Below are 23,077 nucleotides of genomic sequence, written 5' to 3'. Positions count from 1 at the left end.
ATTTTAAGAATTTGGTTGTTAACTGAGAAAACTGAGTATCTTTTGGAAGTTCTTAATCCGGGGAGTAATATGATCTAACGTAGGTGTTGAAAGGACCACTGTGGCTACTGGGTCGAAACAGATTGTTCAGAGATGGGAGTTAGTGGACTACAGAAGCCAGGAATATGTTTGGGGGGTATTGCAGTAATCCAGCCCAGATGCGATGGTGCACAAAGCAGGCTAGTAACAACTGTGGGGTATTGAAAACGGTTCAGATTTTGTTTGACGATGGAGCCAGTAGAATTTCCTCTAGGATTGAATGTGGGCTGATAACAAAAGAATAAACAAGGATTGTTCCAAGATCCTTTGCTTTGAACAACTGGAAGGGTGAGGTTGAAGCAGGTTTCAGGTGAAGAGTACGAGTTAGTTTTGGATTTGTCGGTTTAAGAAGACTCTGCCCAGTGCCGCGGCAAGTGTGATTCCATCCTCAGACTCTTTGTTGCCTGTCTGTGATGAGGTAAATACATGAAATGAAATTAAACATTTAAAAACTTTAGTAGCAATTTGATATTGTGGCAACATTTGCATTTTTTTAGCCAAAGTCTTTTTTTTCTGTCAACGTGTCAAAGTATTTATGAATCTTCAATGAATAGGGAAAAATTTGCTTATGTAAAGGCTGGTATGAAGTTTGTGATAATTAAATTTAAAGTAACTTGGGAGGCTGAGGCAAGAGCATTTCTTGAGCCCAAGAGTTTGAGATTGCTGTGAGCTATGACGCCAGGGCACTCTACCCAGGATGACAAATTAAGACTCTGTCTCAAAAATAATAAAAGTAAATATAAACAAATAAATAAACTCAGCTATCCTAGATATATTTTTCCCAGCATTGTTTAACCTCTTGTGTATGTGCATAGAAAGCATTTGGTCAAGACATTCTGGGCTAGAATTATTCTTAGAGTTTAAAGACATTGATGAATACTACAAAAACAGCAATCTATTTCTGAGGCAGCCTAAAGATGTCTGCCTCAGGCAGCTTTTTAAACTTTAAATTTATTCCGTGTCATCCATCCTTATCTCCCTAACTACATTGTTCTATTTAACACTTCTCTGGAGTTGAACTCCTGAAATCAACTTCAGTTTCTAATTAGGCAATCAGTTTCAATATAGTGTACCTACTAATCTCAAAATGTTTTTGAAAACCTTAATAAACAGCTGTTACTTTCCTATGAACTCATTACCCCTCAAGATTTTATTTTATGTGATACAAAAAGTATAAATTATAATGTAAAGGGAATATATTTTTTAATAAGACATGTGGTCATACTAATAGAAAAAGAGAGTGTTTACCTTTGCAGAGTAATGAGAAGAGACCCCTGTGCTAGAAATAGAAATGGAAGCAAAACAATTCTTTAGTGAGTTTTTTCTGAAGTAATTGTTGACATTAACTGTAAAGTACATGTGATAGTATATAATAATGAATTATAATAAATTCAGTTACTGTGTTTCCATTTTAATTAGAATTTTCTTTATTCCCTCCCCTCCTTTTTTCAAGCAATGGGCCACTTTTGCTCGAATGTGGTATCTCCTTGATGGGAAAATGCAGCCCCCTGGCAAACTTGCTGCTGTGGCATGCATAAAACTTCAAGGATTACATAAGCCTGTGTACCATCCACGAAGTAAGTATCATTTTAGACCTGTCATTAACCGTAATAGAATCTTGAATGAAATTTGACTGGACTCCATTGAAGAACCCTCCCCCCTCCACCCCCCTTTTTTCCTAAGGATCCTTTCTTCCATTCTTAAAGAAAACCTGCTAGCATAAAATACTGAATTTGACTTATTCATGGAACAACCATATGGACCAGTTTGTCTGGGACAACCCCAATTTATACCACTACCCAGCAAAATTATCAGTAGCCTTTTCTTTCACGCTTAGAAATGTCTTGACTTGTACCATGAATTTAATGTTCAGTCTTACACGTGTCTTTTCACATGATGACATGCATTTGAATTAAAGAGCTTTTGGAAAAGGAAATAATCTTGTCCTCTTTTCTAAAAATCCTTATGCCTGGGAAGACATATAGAACTAGCTTGGTGTACAAAGCTTACTTTTTCCTGTTTGAAATTAATAGATTTGCTTTTCTTTATCATTCTTCTAAAACAAAACAAAAAAGTTTTCATTCTAGAAGAGTTTTGCTTATTGTTTTGATTGACTTCATTTACCTCAACTTTTCACTGCCAAATACAAATAGCAATATTTAGTCCTAGTCTTGCTTTACCTTTCAACAGCATTTACTGCAATTGGTCACACTTTTGTTCAACTTTTCCTTGTATAAAGTATACATAAAAATATAGGTATATTTTAAAGAAAATTAAGAATATTGGTTGTAATGGTGAAATGAATACCCATACACTCAACATTTGGGTTCTTTCCAGCTTTTTTGCCATTACAAGCAATGTTGCTGTTGGTATTCTTCCTGTGCACACATGGAAACGTTTTTTCCGAGGTACCCCACCCCCAAAGGACAGGAGTTACTGGGTTTTAAGAAACATGAAAAGTATTCAGTCTTTAAGCCAATGTCCTATCCTGCCAGCAGTATATAAGGGTTTCTGTTACTCCTGATCTTGAGAAACACTTGATATTTTCATTCTTTATAATTTTGACTATTCTGGTAGATGGGACATACTAACTTTGTGATTTTACTTTGTATTTTTCTGATTACAAATACGGCAAGAACCTTTCCATTTATTTATTGGCCTTTACAGTTTCCTCATCTGTGAAATGTCTGTGCATGTCTTTTGTATCTCTCCCTTGTACTTTTAACTTTAAACTGCTGTACTCTCTATCACATGCCATTTTTCCAGTGAGTTGTTTATTTTTTCTTTTGTATTACTATTATTATGGAGGTTTTCATAATAGTGATCAAACTTTCAGAAGTGATCAAAGACTACTGCAGTGAATTTCTTTATACGTTCGACCTGAATTACACAATTGTTAACATTTTGCCATATTTTTTTTATTCAACCATTTAAAAACAAGTGCCAGATGTTATTATATGTCCACCTAAATACTTCAGCATGTATCTCTTAAGAATAAAGATAATATACTATGTAATCAAAATGCCATTGTCACACCTGAGAAAATAATAATTTAACTATATGGTCTAATGTCCAGGTCATTTTTAAATTTCCCTTCTAGTCCTAGAATGTTTCTAATAGATTTTTGCTTTTTTTTTTCTTTTGAACTAGGATCCAAGCAAAATTTATGTATTGCCTTTGGTTCTTATGTTCCTTTGCAGTCTCTTTTAATCTAGAAAATTCCTCTCTTATTTTCTTGACATTCCTCAACCTTTTGAGGAATCCAGGCTAATTTTCATGTACATAACTTTGTTCTTGAAACATATTCTTTACTTGTTTCCCTTCATTCCAATCTCTGTTTTTCCCCTCTCAATAACTCTCTATCCCCTTTGCTGTCTTCAGCTTTCTGAACTTCCAATTGTTTTTCTCTTACTAAATATTGGGAGTTCCTCAATCTTATCTGTGGACCTCTTCTTGTTCCTTAGATGATCACATTTCATTTTGTGTCTTTAAAAATCATCTGTGTGCTAATGCCTCCCAACTTCATGTCTCCATTTTTGACATCTTCCCTATATTCTAGATTCACATAACCAAATTTCTGCTAAGCAGATCCCCTTGGGTGACTAGTAGATACCTCCATTGAATAAGGCCCTTTGGAGATGTCTTGTTTCCTGGTCTTCCCCATTCAAACTAACCTGTTCTTTCATACTTTTCCTCATCTCAACTAATATATTTTTAGTTGCTCTGGTTCATCTGTGACTCCACTTTATTCAAACATAAATATATGTATGTATACACACACAAACATAGAGAGAGGGTGCCAAAAAAATGTATACACATTATAAGCAAAGTTATCCATGTATATTCTTTGAGCACGTCTTGTAATTGCAGAAGTCAAATGTGGCTTGTATTTGTCTTTTGTTATTGGTATATATTGATTATTACATTTTCAATACAATTTGTTTTTCTTTGTCAAAATTTGCATACATTTTCTTGGTATCCTTTGTATTTATGTGTGCGTGTGTCTAGATATATAGACACACACATATATATACAAAATATATATGTAAAATATATACATATATATTAGAAAAAATAAAATATACCTGAACTCTGGCAACTCTCATTATCTGTCCCTTCAAATCTAAATTTAAACTGCTGTAATCTTTTTTTATAGTCTTGTCCTATTGCTCCTGGTTAGAGTGCAGTGGCATCAGCCTATCTCACCAGAACCTCAAACTCCTGGACTCGAGCCATCCTTCTGCCTCATTCTCTTGAGTAGCTGGGACTACAGGTGCCTGCCATCCTGTGTGGCTATTTATTTTCTATTTTTTAGTAGTGACAGTGTCTGTCTTACAGAGACTGGTCCTACTCCTTGCCCTCAAGTGATCCTTCTCCCTCAGCCTCCTTAAGTGCTGGTATTATGAACTTGAGCCACCTCGCCCAGCCTATCATATTTTATTCCAAAAGCTGTGCCATGATCTCTCTGCATCTGCCTTTACCTGCATATAGGCTTTCCTCTGAGATCAGCTATCTTTTCCACATGAAAGTCAGAGTAAAAGTCAAAGTTCTGCCAGTGCTCTATAAGGACTTACTACCTTTATGACTTTATTTCTTACCTCTGTCCTGTGAGCAATCCCCTTAGGCCTGGTGCTGTTCTGTTAACTTGCCTATAGAACATGTTTTTAACTCTACGCCCTTTTCACATTCTGTTCTCTGCCTGTTTACTCTTTCTCAGATACCTGCATGGCTTACTCCTTCGTGTCTTTCAGATTTCTGCTCAATCATTTATATTCTAACAGAAGCTTCTCTCATTCCTCTATCTGCTCTTTCACTCTCTATCTTTACTTTACTTTAAAAAAAAAAAAACAAACCAAAACACCATTCATGTATTCCCTGACATGTAAGTGTTTATTATTTACCTTTCTTCACTAGACTAAGTTCCAAGAAGACAGGAACTTTACCTGTTTTGTTTGTTGCTGTATCCCCAGTAACTATAGTAGTGTTTGACACATACTTGAAATATGAGAAATGTTTCTTGTGTGAATACTTGCATTTATGAATTCCATGTTCGAAAGAAGAAAATACTTTCAGCCAGGGCTCTGGCATTTAAGATGTGTTAAATTTTTGGATTAATGGAGCTAGGAAGGAAGAGTATCCCAAATGATTTGATTTGAGCAAGAGCAAAGATTTATAATTTTTTCTAGTTCCTATCACTTCTTCGCCTTTTGGCTAAGATCATGTGTAGTATCTGTTCTTACTAGTTTAATATTTTTTCTATTTCTTATAGTTGCTGCTTTAACCTTTTTTCTCCTTTTGATGAACATTTTGTTAAGAAATCAAAGTAAGCTTACAGCCTGTGAAATCTTTAAGTATAGAGTATGACTCTAAGAATTCAGTCCTTTGTTTTTTAAAGCATCGAGCAATGTCCTTATCAAGTTTGAACTTGCAATGAGCTTTAATGACATCACTACACACTAAACTGAGCAACTGAGTGAGATACTGTCCCCTCAAAAAAAGAACTGAGAAAATTCATCACAAGCAAACTTACTTTACAATAATTACTGTACTAAAGAGAGTCCTTTTTGATGAAGGGAAGGACACAAGACAGTAAATTGAAACTATGAGAAAAAATAAGAACACAAAAGTAAATACATAGGAAAATATGAAAGACAGAATATATATATATATATATATATATATATAGAAATTTCTCTTTCCCCTATCTGATTTAAAAGACGACCACGTAAAGCAATAATTGTGAATTTATGTTTATGGGCACACAGTGTGTAAAGATATATAGATATATTTTGTACAACACTGACAACACAAATGAGGGGATAAAGAATCAAGTGTTTGTATGTTATTGGATAAAAATGATAGATTCTTTTCAGAAGTAGGTTGTAGAATGACACTTTCGAACAGAAATAGGTTGTAGAATGGCACTTTCAAACAGTGCATATGTTTTATGAGTACAGGCAGTTCTTGTTGTTCCCTGTATTCCCAAAACATCACAAAAAACACTGGATTAGTGAACACTGAACCATTGCTTCTAGGGGAAATAGAGGGTTAGGTTTCTCTGAACCTCTAGTCAGCATTTTCATCCACCAGTCAGTATATAACCCTGTTTTTTGTGTGTTTCTGTTTACAGACATCTTTCACTATACATACATGCATATATATAGTTGATTCTTTAACACTGAGCTCATCACTAGCAGTACTATATAACTCATACTTGAATGAAGCTTATCTAACATACATATTATCTCTGTAAGGCACATCACAGCCCTCTTGCACCTTAGAACACTCTAGTTTACCAGCTTTGGGAAATATTTTAAACAGTGCAGTCACTAATGAAAAGTATACAGATACCAAAAATATGACACTAAATAAACAACAAAAAGGATGCTTGTTTATAAGTGTGAGAGATGAAACAAGAAGTTTGAACATCACTTTATTCAATCTTAACTGAGAACATGTACATCAAGCAACTAAAATTTTTTTCCACTCTGAGCATATCCATGAATGACTACAAAAGCACAGATTTGGGGATTACAAATAAATTTTAACAAGCAGGAAAGTTAACAAATATGAAATCGATGAATGATGAGTAAAATGATAATCAGCAATCTTACACTTTAATAATAAGTCTGTTTTCTTTAAAAAAAAATTATGGCAGACCAGAAAAATGCATAGTCATAGATTAATCAATTCATAGAAATGTTTAACTCCTTAGGACTTAAAGAATACATTGACTTGTAGTAGAAGTGGGACTAGAACTTAGGCAGCTATTTGCCCATGTAGGAAATTCCCCACTCCACTTCAATGTAGTGATTCTTAGCCCTTTACACTGTGTTTTCCTGCTTGTTTTTTTCCATAACAATGATATCAGCAAGTAATAAATAAGATCTCTTGGGTTGTCTTTGTAGAAATACAAATGAGACAAAATTTGATGGAAAGTGGAATTAATAGTAATAACTTAATTTTCATCTCCAAGTTTAGCACTACAAGTTCACTCAATTGAAGTTTTGCTTCCTTACAAATAGGTCATTACAGCAAAAGCATTCCTTAGAAGCCGATGAATGTGCACTCTACTGGAAAACCAGAAGAATTGTTGTGGCTGCCTGTCAGCTTTCTATCAGATTAGGAATTTACTTTTTAAAGACTGAATTTCATTTTTGTTCCACTGCATTTAATGTATAATTTACATCAGCACAACTTCTCATGTCCACAAGATGTCACTAAAATCAAAACTTAAATTACAAAAGTTTACAATTTACAAATAGGTTGTGTTTTAAGAGTTAATTTCAACGAGGCTTAATAAGCATTTATTAAGCTTGTGTTAAGGACTGATAATTGCTAGAAACACAGTTATTTGAAAATTGACCTATAGTTTCTCAGAAAAATAATGTTAAAAATGGAAGTCATAGTTCTAGGAATAGCTATAATACTTAATCAATAGTGTATCTGAACATATCTGTGTAGCATTAAACTGTTTATCAAATGGATAGTGTTGCAAAGTGTTATAGAAAACCAGTTTTCCATTTATAAGTTTGTGTGTGTGTGTGTGTGTGTGGAAAATATGGGTCAAGGTGGAAGTGATATGGAACTAGTAAAGGAATTTCCCTTCAAATTAGGATTGCCCTCCTGAATTTGGGAATTGGGAGCTTTTGGAATAGGTTTCTTATAAATCAAAAGAAAAGACCATGTGGTGATTTGTGGAGTATGTCTTATTCTTCATGAGAACTCCACTCATTTCCCTGCCAACAGATTAATTAACTAAAGAGGAATACATGAGTATTGAAGGAGAGGGAAACCTTTTTTCAGCATTACTAAAATTATCTTTAGACTGTCTTAAAATTCTCCCATTGTGCATGGAATGAAATAAAGTAAAAGTTACATATAGTTCTTTTTAAAAAAATTATTGTGGGTACATAAAAGTTGTTTATCTTTATAGTGTATGTAAATCCCCTAAAAACTAAGCATAGAAGGGACATACTTCAAAATAATAAAAACTATGTATGACAAACCCAAAGCCAACATAATACTGAATAGGGAAAAGTTAACAGCATTCCCCCTAAGAACTGGAACAAGACCGAGGTGTCCACTGTCACCTCTTCTTTCAGCATGGCACTGGAAGTCCTACCTAGAGCAATCAGGGCAAGAGAAAGAAAGAAAGGGTTTCCATATTAGGAAAGTGGAAATCTAACTATCCCTGTTCACTGACAGTGTGATCTGGTATCTGGAAAACCCTAAACACTCCACCAAAAGATTCCTAGAATTGATAAATAAATTTAGCAGAGTTTCATCTTGCAAAATCAGTGTACTCAAAACAATATTTCTATATTTTAGTCACAGGATGAGAGTCAAATCAAAGACTCAACACTAAGATAGCCAAAAAGAAAATAAAATACCTGAGAATGTACTTAGCAAAATGTACACAACATCTACAAGGAGAACTATAAAACACTGATGAAAGAAATCATAAGGAATGTATTAATTTGCATTCCTACCAGCAGTGTAGAAGTGTTCTCTTTTCTCCACATCCACGCCAACATCTCTGGTCTTGGGATTTTGTGATATGGGCTAATCTTACTAGAGTTAGATGATATCTCAAAGTAGTTTTGATTTGCATTTCTGTGATGATTAAAGATGATGAGCATTTTTTCCATATGTCTGTAGGCCGTGCACCTGTCTTCTTCAGAGAAGTTTCTCTTCAAGTCCCTTGCCCAGCCTGTGATGGGATCACTTGTTCTTTTCTTGCTTATACGTTTGAGTTCTCTGTGGATTCTGGTTATTAAACCTTTGTCGGAGACATAAACTGCAAATATCTTCTCCCATTCTGAGGGCTGTTTGCTTGCTTTACTTACTGTGTTCTTGGCTGTGCAGAAGCTTTTTAGTTTGATCAGGGTCCCAGTAGTGTATTTTTGAAGCTGCTTCAATTCCCCGGGGGGTCCTCCTCATAAAATATTCACCCAGACCAATTTCTTCAAGGGTTTTCCCTGCACTCTCTTCTAGTATTTTTATAGTTTCATGTCTTAAGTTTAAATCTTTAATCCATTGAGAGTCTATCTTAGAGATCTAAAAATAGACCTGTCATTCAATCCTATAATTCCTCTACTAGATATATACCCAGAAGACCAAAAAATCACATTATAACAAAAATATTTGTACCAGAATGTTTATTGCAGCCCAATCCATAATTGCTAATTCGTGGAAAAAGCCCAAGTGCCCATCGATCCACAAAATGATAATAAATTGTGGTATATGTACACCATGGAATATTATGCAGCATTAAAGAAAGATGGAGACTTTACCTCTTTCATGTTTACATGGATGGAGCTGGAACATATTCTTCTTAGTAAAGTATCTCAAGAATGGAAGAAAAAGTATCTAATGTATTCAGCCCTACTATGAAACTAACCTATGGCTTTCACATGAAAGCTATAACCCAGTTATAACCTAAGAATGGGGGAAGGGGCAAAGGGAGGGGAGGGATGGGAAGGGGGGCGGAGGGAGGGTGATTGGTGGGATTACACCTGTGGTGCATCTTACAAGGGTATATGTGAAACTTAGTAAATGTAGAATGTAAATGTCTTAACACAATAACTAAGAAAATGCCGGGAAGGCTATGTTAACCAATGTGATGAAAATGTGTCAAATGGTCTATAAAACCAGTGTATGGTGCCCCATCATCGCATTAATGTACACAGCTATGATTTAATAATAAAAAAGAGAAAGAAATCATAGATGACACAAATAAATGGAAAAACACCTCGTGCTGATGAATTGGTAGAATCAACATTGCTAAAATGTTCATATTGCCCAAAGAGATTTATAGATTTAATGCAATCCCCATGAAAATACCAAGGTCATCTCTCACAGATATAGAAAAAAGTAATTCTACGTTTGATTTGATATAAAAAAAAAAAAGAAAAAACTCTAATAGCCAAAGCAATTTTAATCAAAAGGAACAAATCTGGAGGCATCACATTACTAGACTTCAGCATGGTACTGTTAAAAAAGTAGAAACATAGACCATTGGAACAGAATAGAGAACCCCAAAACATAACTACCTGCAACCAACTGATCTTAGAGCAGACAACAACATTTACTGAGGAAAGGAAGCCCTATTCAATTAATGTTGAGAAAACTAATATCCCTATACAGAAGAATGAAACAGGACCCTTGACTCTCACCTTATACAAAAATGAATTCAAGATGGATAAAAGACTTATATGTAAGGCATGAAACTATAAAAATTCCCAGAGAAAATGGAGGCAAAACTTTCCTACACATCAGCATAGGCAAAGAATTGACAAATAAGACCCCAAGGCAAATACAGCAACAATAAATGTAAATCAGTGGGACTTATGTAAATTACAAGGCTTCTGCACAGCAAAAGAAAAAATCAAAATACTAAATAGTCTACAGAATGGGAGAAGATATTTGCAAACTATATATATGAGAAAGAGCTAATATGCAGAATCTACAAAAAACTCCAGTCAGCAAGAATAAAATGAACAACCCATTAAAAATGGGCAAAAGACATGAGCAGTTGTTTTTCAAAAGAAGATAGACAAATGCCCAACAAATAAACGATAAAATGCTCTACATCATTAATATTCAGGGAAATGCAAATTAAAACTACAATGAGATACCACCTTACCCCTGTCAGGATTCAGTTTTAATAAGTCATAAAACAATATGTAGTAGATGCTAGCATGGGTGCAGATAGAAAGAAAAGCTTGCTGTGTCAGTGGAACTGCAAATTAGTACACCTTTATCCTAAACAGTATGGAGAGTCCGCAAAAAAATAAAAGTAGGTATACCATTTGACCTAGCAATCTCACTGTTGAGTATCTACACAAAGAAAAAGAAGTCATTTTATCGAAAAGACAACTGTGTTCTTCACAGCACAATTCACAATTCATGGGTGGATTAAGAAAATGTGGTGTGTATATATAAATATGGAGTACTACTCAGCCATAAAAAGGAATGAATAATGTCTTTTGCAGCTACCTGGATGGAACTGGAGACCATACCCTAAGTGAAGTATCTCAGGAATGGGAAAACAAACACCACTTGTACTTTAATAATTGGCAGCTAACTCGTGGGCATACAGGAGCACAAAGAGGTGTAAAAGCCATTGGAAAGCAAGAAGGGAGGAGCAGGGAGAGGTAGAAACTTACCTATTAGGTAAACACTGTTTTGGTGTTGGGTACACTAAAAGCCCCAGCTTAGGCATTATACAAAGTATAACAAAGACATTTGTACCCCCTAAATATTTTGAAATAAAATACATTTTAAAATTTAATAATGAAACTTTGTGTATTTATTTAACTTAAAAGAAATTTAGAGAGAAACAGTTATATCATGTCCAGGGTTACAGTCTTTTAAAATACTGACTTATTTAATTTCTGGTTAGTTTTATTTGAATTTAGTAGAAAAATGCTTTTTAGAATTATCTAATTGATATTTTGTATAAATTTCAAGGAAACATTTTTTTCTATATTAGATGTTCATATCTTAAATTTGGAGGAATTTGATTTTTCATTTGATTTGTGGTGTTGTATCTAAAGTCTCTTCAAAGATCCTTTTTGTTCTCTTATAAATGTTTTTTGAGTGTCTAAAGGTGCTTTGCGCATGTCTATAGCCTACCACATTCTAAAAATAAAATCAGTTTTAGTGGAAAGTTTAAAGATTGCATTTTTCCTCTAAATCATGACACAGGAAGAACCTGAACTGGGCGGTAGGTAACTTGGTGTGTGAGCTTTGACAAATCACTTAATCTTAATGGACCTTAATTTCTTTAGTTGTACTTGTCTGCATGAAAGCTAAGGTAGTTTCAGCAATTGAGAGTCTGTCTGATACCTTCTTACCTTATTTATTTGCTCTTTTGGTACATTTGCCCAACTGCCTGGGTAGCCAATCACATGTCATTTTTAGGAACTTTAGTCCCTGAATTAATCAAATATTGTCAACTACCCTTTCCAGAAACTAATAGCAACCTTCCCAGGCCTTATTCCTTCCTACCTTTGTATTTCCTTTCACTCTAGTGATGAAAACCTACTTGCAATATCCTCTTTTCTTTATCTTTGTCCTATAAATCCTATGAACTTCTCTGTGAGAAATCTGTCATTCAAATTCAGAGCGCTGCATAAAATATTATAATGTAATCTTTAGTTTGCATTATTCATTTTTTTCTTAAGCTTCTAGAATCTTTTAAAGTTTGTTTTTCTATTGGATAGACATTTAAGAAATGTTTCTGATTGCTTGATTTTATCATTTATAGTAAATCATGTGACTACATGTTGACTTTCTAGTTTGTTTTTAGATGAACAGTTAGAGATACTTTTTACTAGAAAATTAATGGTATATTTATACACACACACATATATATATTTTGATTTTCAGGTCATATGTCTAGTATGCTTGTGGAGTCATAGTTGAGAGTGGCAGTTTAAATTTAACTACTATAGTTAAATGCAGTTGGAAAAACTTTCTACAGTAGTTTAACATACGATCATAGTGCTCTTGTTCAATAAATTTGCAAAGAATAATAATCTGTTGTAACACTTCACATTTGTTTTCCATTTACTAATTGGTAAAACACTTTTTTATATCTTTTTTATTATTTTCAGTTTCTCTGTCATTTTTAAAGAAAAATTTGTATTAGATAGTTAAAGGTACTTCATATAAACATTTTCAGTGAAATATAATGATTAGTGGGGAGAATAATGGGAATAATAGTAGTTTGCCTTCAAAAGACATACTGTTGTTATTGGCATCTTTATTAAATTTCTTTTACCTTCCAGTGCTGAGATTTTCCAAATGGCCAGCCAACTTTTTTTATACTTAAATATTATGTGAAAAAGTAACAGAGATCTCTTCAAGGATTCTTAATGTTACACTGTGACTTGCTTTTTATTTTTGTAATGTGTTGTTTGAACTTTGATAAGCTTTAGAAATAATCAAGGCCACTTTTTATTAAGGTTGGGTTTTCATACAATAATTTTTATTATTTCTTTTTAAATCTAGGTGACTGTGGAGATCATGTTATCATTGTGAACACAAGACACATTGCATTTTCTGGAAACAAATGGGAACAAAAAGTATACTCCTCACATACTGGGTAAGAATACCATTGTCGACGAAAATAGGTAGTTACAATATGTTACTTCAATACAATTACACTTATTTAAAGGAAAAAAATATTTTTGAAAATTGGTGTATAACGAAATACTAATTTTACCTATGCTACATATGTGATTTACTAAATCAAAGAAACCCTCAACACTATACCAAATACTAGCTATTACCTGGTAGTATTTTTTATCCTAAAAGCTTTGGATCCTCTGATTAAGAGTATTCTTATTTTTTTAGTCAGTCTTCCTTCTTTCTGCTTATAATTCATCCTAATCCTGTTTTTAGAACTAGCCCGAACATCTGAAAGTCCCCAAGATATTTAAGGAATGGTTGCTGTTCTCTTGAAATAGTCTTCTTTTTCAGAAGCTTGCTTAGGTAAATATATTCCTGTGTTCTAATGGTTTGCTAGTACAATAGAACTCTTTTCTTCATCTTTCAGTTAGGCAGTTTTCTATTCAACAGACGACCTTCTCTTCAAGGCCGTATCACTCACAGGGGTTGTTGAGTTTACAATGAGCTAAAACTCCTAAGTCTTTATCAAGCATGTTCCTGTTGAATGATGTCTTCTCCTTCCTGTGTGCTTTAGTTGTATTTTAATCTAGTTGCAGGGTCCTAAGTTCACCACATGTTACATTTTACCACCAGCATTTTAAGATCTTTTGAGATCCTTATTTTGTCATCTAATGTATTAGTTAACCTACAGCTTAAGGTCATGTGCAAATTTAGTTAAAAGTATGCTTTCGAATTAAGTTATGGTTAGAAATGTTGATCTTTCATTCTTGATCAAAATCATTCTTATATTTCCAACTGTACCTTTACTTTACTTTTTTATTTCTTGATAAAGTGCATCTTAAGTGTTTAGTATAACTCCTTTGCTTCCTTGAGCCAGCCCTTGCCTTTTCCTCCCCTTCAAACACATTCACAAAATCTTTATATAACTTAACAAAACTGAATTTACATCTGTCTTTAGTAATTGCTGCTATTGGCAAATCTCTATGTATAAATCAAGTTCTATAAAATTGAAGGATAATCAGAAAAAAATATTAAAAGTCAGAATAACATAATGTGATACAAGAATAAGGAGGAGTATTGACACCAAATGCTATGGTAATTATAACAATAATATCTGTAATATTACTTCAAGTGAAGGAAAATAACAGCACAGCTGACAGTGAACAGCTAGTGTAATATATACGTCAGCTGGTAATATCCCTGTCGGCTGTGCTTTCTCACCAATAGATGAAAATTCAAACTCCTTTACAAGCTTATTGGCACCTAGGTGCCGCTGCTGCTGTTTATCCCTCTTTTTAGCCAACATGGGCTATTTCTGACTTCTCTGCCTTTGCATATGTTGTTCCTTTGACTGGAATGCCATTTCACCCTGTGTTTTAGGAACACTGCTATTTATCCATTGAAAATTGGCTAATATGTTCTCTTTTCTGAGATATCCACCCTATTTCCTAATCACCCCTAGGGTTGATTGCTTTTTGTTTCTGGACATACTATTTCATCATGTTCATAACACTGTTACAATTATGTATTCACAGTCTAACTTTCTTGTTGTAAAACTTTTACTACATGCTAATTTTAGAAAATACAGAAAAGTTTAAAGAAAGAACTAAAGTTCACCAGACTTAACATTTTAACATGCAATCAGTCCTCTGTATGCATGGATTCAACCAGCTGCCAATGGAAAATATTTTTTTTATTTTAAATTGCATTTGTACTGAATATGTACACGCTTTTTTCTTGTCATCATTCCCTCAACAATACAGCGTAACAACTGTTTGCATAGATTTACATAGTATTGGGTATTCTAAGTAATCTTGAGATGATTTAAATATTCAGGGGAATGTGCATAGATTATAAAGTAAATTCTGTGCCGTTTTATATCAGGAATTTGAGCCTCTGAGGATTTTGGTATCCACAAGAGATCCTGAAACCAATTCGTAGATATTGACAGGTGACTTTATGTATATTTATATACTTTTTCACTTAATGTATTTCCAAGCATCAGTTTAGAGCATGCAAGAATGTTTCGTTTCCCAAATCTGTGCTGTCACAGTGTTATCATTAAAAATAATTTGATAATAATAAGGTTTTGCTATTTAGATATGCATCTGGTTTACATTTCCATTATAATTAGGTCTCTATGCTTTCCTTATTACTTTCAATGAACATTGATTAAGAATAGTAATCAACTATTGAAGTTTTGACTTTTTATAAATTTTCTTCATGATGTTATTTACTATGCTTTAATTTTGGTAGATTGTTTATCTTTTCTTTTGTAATTTCTTCTGTTTTCCAGTCTCAGAAAATTCTTGTACAGATTTTCATAAATGTTCATTTCTAATATTTTTAGGGGTTGTATGAGTTCGAAATGTGTGCATCTTGAACTTTCATACCTGATTCTTTAGTCATCTAAAAATGTATTGGCCCTAGAAATACAGCTTAAAACTAGTTGCAATAACAGAATTTACTTAGTCATTGTTTTTCTTTAAGAACAGGATTTTGTCATATTTACCTTTATGTCCCCAGTACCCAGCATGATAAGACATTCAGTAAGTGTTTATTGAATTAATTTGAATGCAAACCCTTGGCTAGCTTTTAAAACAAATATTTTCTTACTCCAACCAGGCTATCCCATATTGGAGAAAGAAATATAGTTTTTTTTTTCACTAGTAGAAATTGCCTGAGTAGTGCATTACTCGAATCATTCCCCTATTCAGAATTTTACATTATCTTTTCAAATCATTCAGGCTAAAGTCCAAACTCCTGAAATACAGCGTCACTGGCATTATGCTTTAAAATTTGCCACCCCAGTGGTAAAAAAAGAGAGATGATCTTTAGCATAGAAGTTGTATTTTTCTCTATGGAGAAAAAGAATGTAGGAATAGAAGTTTAGACAGTTTTTCTAAAACTGAAATTCAGTGAAACAAAAGAATATCAGTTTGAAAATTACCCATCTCTTTCAGCAAACTTCTAAATATGATTTCTTAACTTTGATACTTAAAATGTGGTTCCTTAGTCATCCATGATATGTTTTCCAATTTTGTCAAAAGAAACATATGGAAGAAATCTCCTTAAGTAATCTTAAAGTTTTATGCAGAGTCTATGATACCTTTCAGTTTTCTTTCTTTTTTTTTTTTCTGTGAGCAAAATCATGTGTAGAGAGGTAAAATGAGGTGCCTGATAATATACTGGGAGTCAGTCACTGCGAAACCTACATTCCAGACCGGATCTGAGATATCCAGGTTACTAAGCTATCTCTGATGCTACTTTAAATACTTTATATTTAATTGCCATTTTATGTATTAATGTTTGGTCTGAACACAATATTTTATTACTTAGAACCAACATTTAACAGTGGCCTTTTACCACCTGTTAAGAGGGAACAGAATTATTATCTGTTTACTATCTGAACTTGACTTCAGAACCAAGTAGTCTACCAACATTTTTGCTAGACCTAATTCCCCAGCTTATGCAGGCAATTTCTCTAATTTGGCAGAGAGCAGGAAATATTCTGGCCCACTACTGTTTCTTTCTTAAATCAAACAGTGATAAACTACCTTATAATTATAATGAATGAATGAATGAATAACTTAAATTCAGATAGAAATATAGTGATGCCAACAAATTTTTCCAACATACAGAGCTTTTTATGAACTAATGATAGTTGATAGAGAATAGCATTTCTAATAGCACAGGTTACTAATTGACAACACTAATGAAAAGCATAGCTTCCAGAAACAATTTATTAAATTAGTTTTCTTCTTATAAAAAATGATTGGTTTAAGAGTATAATAGCATAGCTTATGCCCAATTGTAATGTCTTTGCTTCTTTTAACAGCTACCCAGGTGGATTTAGACAAGTAACAGCTGCTTGCCTTCACCAAAGGGATCCTGTGGCAGTAAGTCTGTTGTATTTTGTATTGATCATCTGTAGAAAGACTGAAGACACTTGCTTTGTCAATCTCCTTTCTCTTCTAATATAGCTTAGATTTGAGGGTATAAATTTTTCACTTTAGTTGTATCACACACAATTTTTGATAAGTATTATTTTCACTATTCGATTCTATGTATTTTCTAATTACTATTTATTAGTTTGGCATACAAAGAATTCTGATGCTTTTTAGTTTTTTGACACTTGCATGATCACCTAGTATGTGATGAGTTCACCAAAAATGCCCTAGGGTCGTTTAGAGAAACAGATGTATATATGTATGTGTGTGTATAAATGTTTTGTCAGACATGCTAAGTATGTTGTTATATTCTTACTGATTTCTTGTTAACCTCATTTTGTTGATCTAAAAGAATATTTTTATTATTATTTATTATTAAAATCTGAATTATAGATTAGTTTTTTTTACTCATAGGTTTGTCAGTTTTTGCTTTGTGTATCTCAAGTGTTTAGTTTTAGATGAATTTAAGATTGGAATTATAAGCATTCTGAAAAATTGATTGGGGCCAATGTGTAGTGATCCTTTTTATCTCCAATAGGGCTTTTTGCCTTGAGGTCTATTGTTCTGATATTAATATAGCTACATCAGCTGCCTTTTGGTTAGTGTTTGCCTCATTTATGTGTATTATTTTCCATTGTTTCAACTTTGCTGAGTCCTTTTCTTCAGATGTGTTTGTTGTAAACAACATATAACTAACGCGTGGGTTTGGATTTCTGACAGGCCTGTACCTGTGGGCCTGTCATAGTGCCCCATGCGAGAGCAAACTGGCCCCGAACCATTGCCTGGCCTCTACCTATAGGCTGCTGGCACTGAAGTGGGTCGTACAGTGAAAAAAAGAAAAAAATATATATATATATATACCTAGAATTTTTTTTTCCCTCTTCTTTCTTGCCTTCATTTGGATTGATTAGATTTGTTTATTATGTATCTCAGGTTATTCATTATCTTTACTCTCTTGCAAACCAAATGAAGGTCCTTAGAGATTCTTAGTACTCATCCTCCCTCTCTAACCTCCCTCCCTAACTGCCTCTGTTCAAAAATTTTTAAAGCCCTTCCAATTGAACATTTTTGTTATTGTTTTATCCTGGTATTGACTTTTTATGATTTTCCTTGCTTACAATTCTTTCTTGTAACTCAGTCTTCTTTCTAGGTCAGGATAAATTTCCTTCTCCCTAAAGTACTTCCCATGGGCATTCCTATAACCACATTCTCCTAATAGTAAACTTACTTTTCTTGTCTGAAACTATCTTTACTTTTGCTTTCATTCCTGAAAGGTGCGTTTTCTACATATAGAATTCTAGTATAGTCATTTTTTTTCCTCTCAGATTTTGAAGCTATTAATGGATTCTACCTTCTGTTGTTGCTGTTGATAAGTTGGATGTCAGTGTAATTATTTCTTTGTACGTATTCTGTCTTTTCTTCCAAAGCTCATTTCTTTGGCATTATTTGGTCTTATTTATTTTTGTTTGAGTATTGGTGTGTTCACTTCTGAAAATTTATTAGCTCTAATATTGGATTTTTTCATTCTATTTTTTTCTTTTTGGAAATCTGATTTTACTTACAGTGATGGTCTCATTTTATTGTGTGTGACTGAGTACACCTCTTCTGTATTTGGCATCTCGTTGTCTTTGTGCTGCATTCTCCATAATTTGTTTAGCCCTGTGTTCCCGTTGTCTAATAATCTTTTCACATGTGTCTAATCTGATTAAACTTTTTATTGAGATCCTAATTACCTTTTTATGAATTTTTATTTTTTGGTTCATTTTCAGATTTGCTGGTCTGAAAATAGCGTTGCAGAATAGCATTTTTTTTTCTATTCAGTTTTGACAGTCTCCTGTTCCTTTGTCATATTTTGGTTCTCTATTATATTTCCTTACACAAAATAAACAATTCTTAGTATTTATAACTGATTCTAATATTTGTGGTCTTTGTGGCTCTACAATTTATTATTTCTGCTCACTCTACTTGGTAAGCTCATGTTTCTTGGAACTTTATCTCTGGGAATTCTTTTGAGACCTATGTTAAAAATAAATTTCTTCACATAAGATTTAATTTGCTTATGGTAAGTACATAGGCTACACCAACCTAAGACTTCTTTAACCTAAACTTTAAACTTATAGAATTTTGATCCCATAAGAATGGTGAACTTTGGACCTCAAAGCCTTGTGAAGTCAGTTTGATATTATGCTTTAAAAGTATTTTTATATGAGAAAGTACTTAATGGGTACAATGTACATTACTCAGAAGATACTAACTACAAGCCCAGACTTTACCACTATGCGATATATCATGTAACAAAACTGTACTTAGCGCCCCTCAAATTTATACAAAGAAAGAAATTATTCTAAAAGTACTTTTATAGACAATATTACTAATTTCACTAATGTTCATTACTTTTAAGTAATATACTAAGAGTTGTTGTTCATGTATTAGTCCTCAATATTGCTGAAAACAGAAACTCCCATTGTTATTTTATAATTTTTTTTTCCTTCCTTAACTCTTGATAGAACTGACCTTTGAACTATACTCATAGGATAGAGAACATTTTCCCCATTAAAGATTTTAGCTTTTTATTTAAGTATATTCATAATAAAGTGTTATTAGACTCTGAAGATACTCTTTTATTTCCCTAAAGTAGTGAATAAAAATAAATATCTATTGTAAGGATGCCACCATTTGTTTGGTGTAGTATTGCTTAAAATTTTCTCGATAAAGTAGAGGAAAGGAGTACTTTATTATTCCTGATATACCATTTAGAAGTTCCATGCTTTACTACATATTTTGTGTCATTTATGTCCATTTTATAAAAATGTACTCAAAAATTGCTTTTTAGGAAATATTTAGCATTCTGTTTCATAACTAGTGTGTTTTTAAAATTTACAAGTCCAGGTATTCTATTTTGACTATTAATAAGATTTCCATATAACAGTATTAAAAGTACTAAGGGCTTCTGATGATATATGCCATAGCTGTTCTAACAAATTATAGTTTTAACATTTTATAAATATTTTTAATGTTTTTACAATTAAAGTTTCTTTTTTATTCAGATTTGTTAACTATACACTAGGAGGCAGTATACTCCAACTTTTTAAATGTTAAGAATTTGGCATTGGATAGTATTTGTAGAAATTGTTACAAATTATTGTTTTTTGTGAATTTTGATGAAGCCTTAGGAAGTATTTTTAAATTCATTTGAATCATTAACTTATTAAAAGATTTTTAAAAAGTCTTAACTTTGACTTTGTTTTTTTAGAATGAATGACTTGTAAAGTAAGAGGTCAGTTATTTTTATTTCCAATTCAAACACTGTCTGGAATAGTTGGCCGCTGCCTACAGATGTAATTAGCTAAGTAGTACTTGGTGCATGTGACTTGTCAGAGAATTTGTTTCAGAATGCTATCTTCTGATTACTAGCTTGGATTAGATGACATTCTTGGATTATTATTTGTAAAGTATGTTAATTAATATTTAATAGCTAAATAATAGTAACTTGTTAACTCTTAAAAATTTTTCTTAATGATATAGGAGATTGTTAATTCTAATTTCAAATAAATATGTTGATTCAGCTCTTTCCGTGTGTCATTTATCTCTCTGTTATGCATTTTAGGTTCTTTAAGGGTTTCTTTGTCCTTATATTTTCTTGTAACATGGTTCTTTTCTTATGTTTTCCACTTCCTATAATTAATAAAGTTATTTTGTGTAAAGCAAATGTCACACAAAATTTTCAATAATTTTGTGTTAGCTCCTCAAATATTTTGTATTTGTGCTTTATGTGAAGGTTTTTAATGTTTATTGACCTTACCTTATTCTTTTTCATTTTCTACATTTCTTAAAATTTACACTAAAGTTCATACACACAGAATTACTTTACGGCACATACATATCATTGCACCCTTTTTTGATTTGCATTCATTTGTATGTCTGTCTTTTTTCTCCCTGTTAGCTTATATAATCTTTTCACATTTTATAGCTTTGAGTGTGATGTCTGCATTTTTTTTAATAGGGTAAATTTTAAAAATACCAACATGATAATTTTAATAAATACAACTACATTTTTTAGAAACATAGGAACCAATGCCATGTAACCCTACTAATAAAAATAAAATTGCAATTAGAATTATATTCAGAGGGGCAGCACCTGTGGCTCAGTCGGTAAGGTGCCGGCCCCATATACCGAGGGTGGCGGGTTCAAACCCAGCCCCAGCCTAACTGCAACCAAAAAATAGCCAGGCGTTGTGGTAGGCGCCTGTAGTCCCAGCTACTTGGGAGGCTGAGGCAAGAGAATCACTTAAGCCCAGGAGTTGGAGGTTGCTGTGAGCTGTGTGAGGCCATGGCCCTCTACCGAGGGCCATACAGTGAGACCCTGTCTCTACAAAAAAAAAAAAAAAAAAAAAGAATTATATTCAGAGGATGAAATTTCTTATCTATTCAGAAAAGATGCTAAGTAGTTTTAACATTGTCAATTTCCCCATATAACTGTAAAATATTGAAAAATTTAAACACTAAAGTCTAGGTCAGTACTGACTGTCTGATAGAAATTTCTACCATGATGCAAATGTTCTGTGTCTGCACTGTCAAACATGGTAGCCAATAGCTATGTGTCAATTGACCACTTGAAATGTCGCTTTTTTGGCAGAGGAACTAAATTTAATTTTAACAACATAAACCTATTTTTAAATAAAGTCCGTGTGACATTAATTCTTCACAGCACTAACACAGAAAATAGAAAGCATATGTAGTATGCCATTGGCTTTTGTACATAGGAAGGCTTTGTAGTCTGATTTGATGAGAGAACAGAAGGAATAGGAAATCTTTTTATAATGCAACCCTGTTCTAACATGTATTGTTTAGTGGGTATAGGTTACACACGCACTTGACATACGACTGCAAGTGATAGAAATCAATTGTCTTATCTAAAATTGGCTCATACACAAGGTACTTTTAATCTCTTTATTATTTTTTTAAATAAACATTAGAGCCTAAAAAAATAGTAATGTACAATGTAACGAAAGTTCTTTTACCGTTGCTTTCACGTATCTATTTAAGTCTGTTTCTTTCCTGTATTCATGTTGAATCTTTGCCATTTGTTTTCATCACCATCTCTAATTGTGTTTGCTTTCTTTATATCCCAAGTCATGTATTTCTTATTTAGTCCTATGAATATCTGTTTTTCAGATTGTAAAACTAGCTATTTATGGCATGTTGCCAAAAAACCTTCATAGAAGAACAATGATGCAAAGGTTACATCTTTTTCCAGATGAGGTAAGTTAGTGGGTATTGGTAATGATGCTTTCTGAAATTTTCAATTAAATGTTTTCTCTCCTTTTTAAAATGCTGTAGACTTATTTTCAATAATTTTGTGTCAACTTCGGAAATATTTTTGTATTTTTTAAATGTTTATACATAATAATTAATTGAATGAATTATGTATATAAATGAATTATAAATAATATATTATAAAATGAGCCATCCATAAGACTAAAAATCAAATGTCTGTAAGTTCTATTTCTTCATTTTAATAACTACTTTTTTAATGAGGACTATGATTAGGGCCACTGTTAAGTTGAAGCATTCATTGATAATTTTACCAACTATGAAAAAATGTGAACTAAAGTTATTATGGAATTATGTTGTGATTCTTAAGACATTGGTTGGCCAAAATTATGTCTTATGTGATGCCATGTTTTTGGCCAGATATTTGGTTTCTACTTGTAATATTGCCCTCTGCAGAGAACTATAATTTACTGTGTGATGATCCTTTTTTTGAAAACTCATGTGCACACGCTATGATGAAAAGAGGTAATTGTGTCCGCTTTCCCTGTGAAAGGGTACTTCCATATTGATAGCTTACCATTATTTTAATAGAGTCCCACAAATTAACTTATCATCCAGTCTCACAGACCATTTCT

At 32.9% G+C, this 23,077-nt stretch overlaps 1 protein-coding gene, 1 non-coding gene and 1 pseudogene across 2 annotated transcripts in view; all 3 read left to right on the top strand.

Annotated features, from left to right (window-relative positions):
* The window catches only part of MRPL13 (mitochondrial ribosomal protein L13), a 36,077-nt gene that overhangs the window by 612 nt on the left and 12,388 nt on the right, over window positions 1–23,077 (top strand). The window contains exons 2-5 of the mRNA XM_053559297.1: window positions 1,532–1,655; window positions 13,099–13,192; window positions 17,057–17,117; window positions 22,344–22,430. Of these exons, the coding sequence (XP_053415272.1) occupies window positions 1,532–1,655; window positions 13,099–13,192; window positions 17,057–17,117; window positions 22,344–22,430 (366 nt within the window). The remainder of the gene's footprint in view (window positions 1–1,531; window positions 1,656–13,098; window positions 13,193–17,056; window positions 17,118–22,343; window positions 22,431–23,077) is intronic.
* Window positions 5,270–5,364, top strand: LOC128564229 (uncharacterized; annotated as a pseudogene).
* On the top strand, window positions 17,866–17,997 carry LOC128564155 (small nucleolar RNA SNORA42/SNORA80 family). The gene has a single exon (XR_008374025.1). It is a non-coding gene; the product is annotated as a small nucleolar RNA SNORA42/SNORA80 family (small nucleolar RNA).

This window comes from Nycticebus coucang, chromosome 13 (assembly GCF_027406575.1).
Source record: "Nycticebus coucang isolate mNycCou1 chromosome 13, mNycCou1.pri, whole genome shotgun sequence".
In the NCBI taxonomy this organism is placed as follows: domain Eukaryota; kingdom Metazoa; phylum Chordata; class Mammalia; order Primates; family Lorisidae; genus Nycticebus; species Nycticebus coucang.
This window is presented reverse-complemented; position numbering and strand designations above follow the sequence as displayed.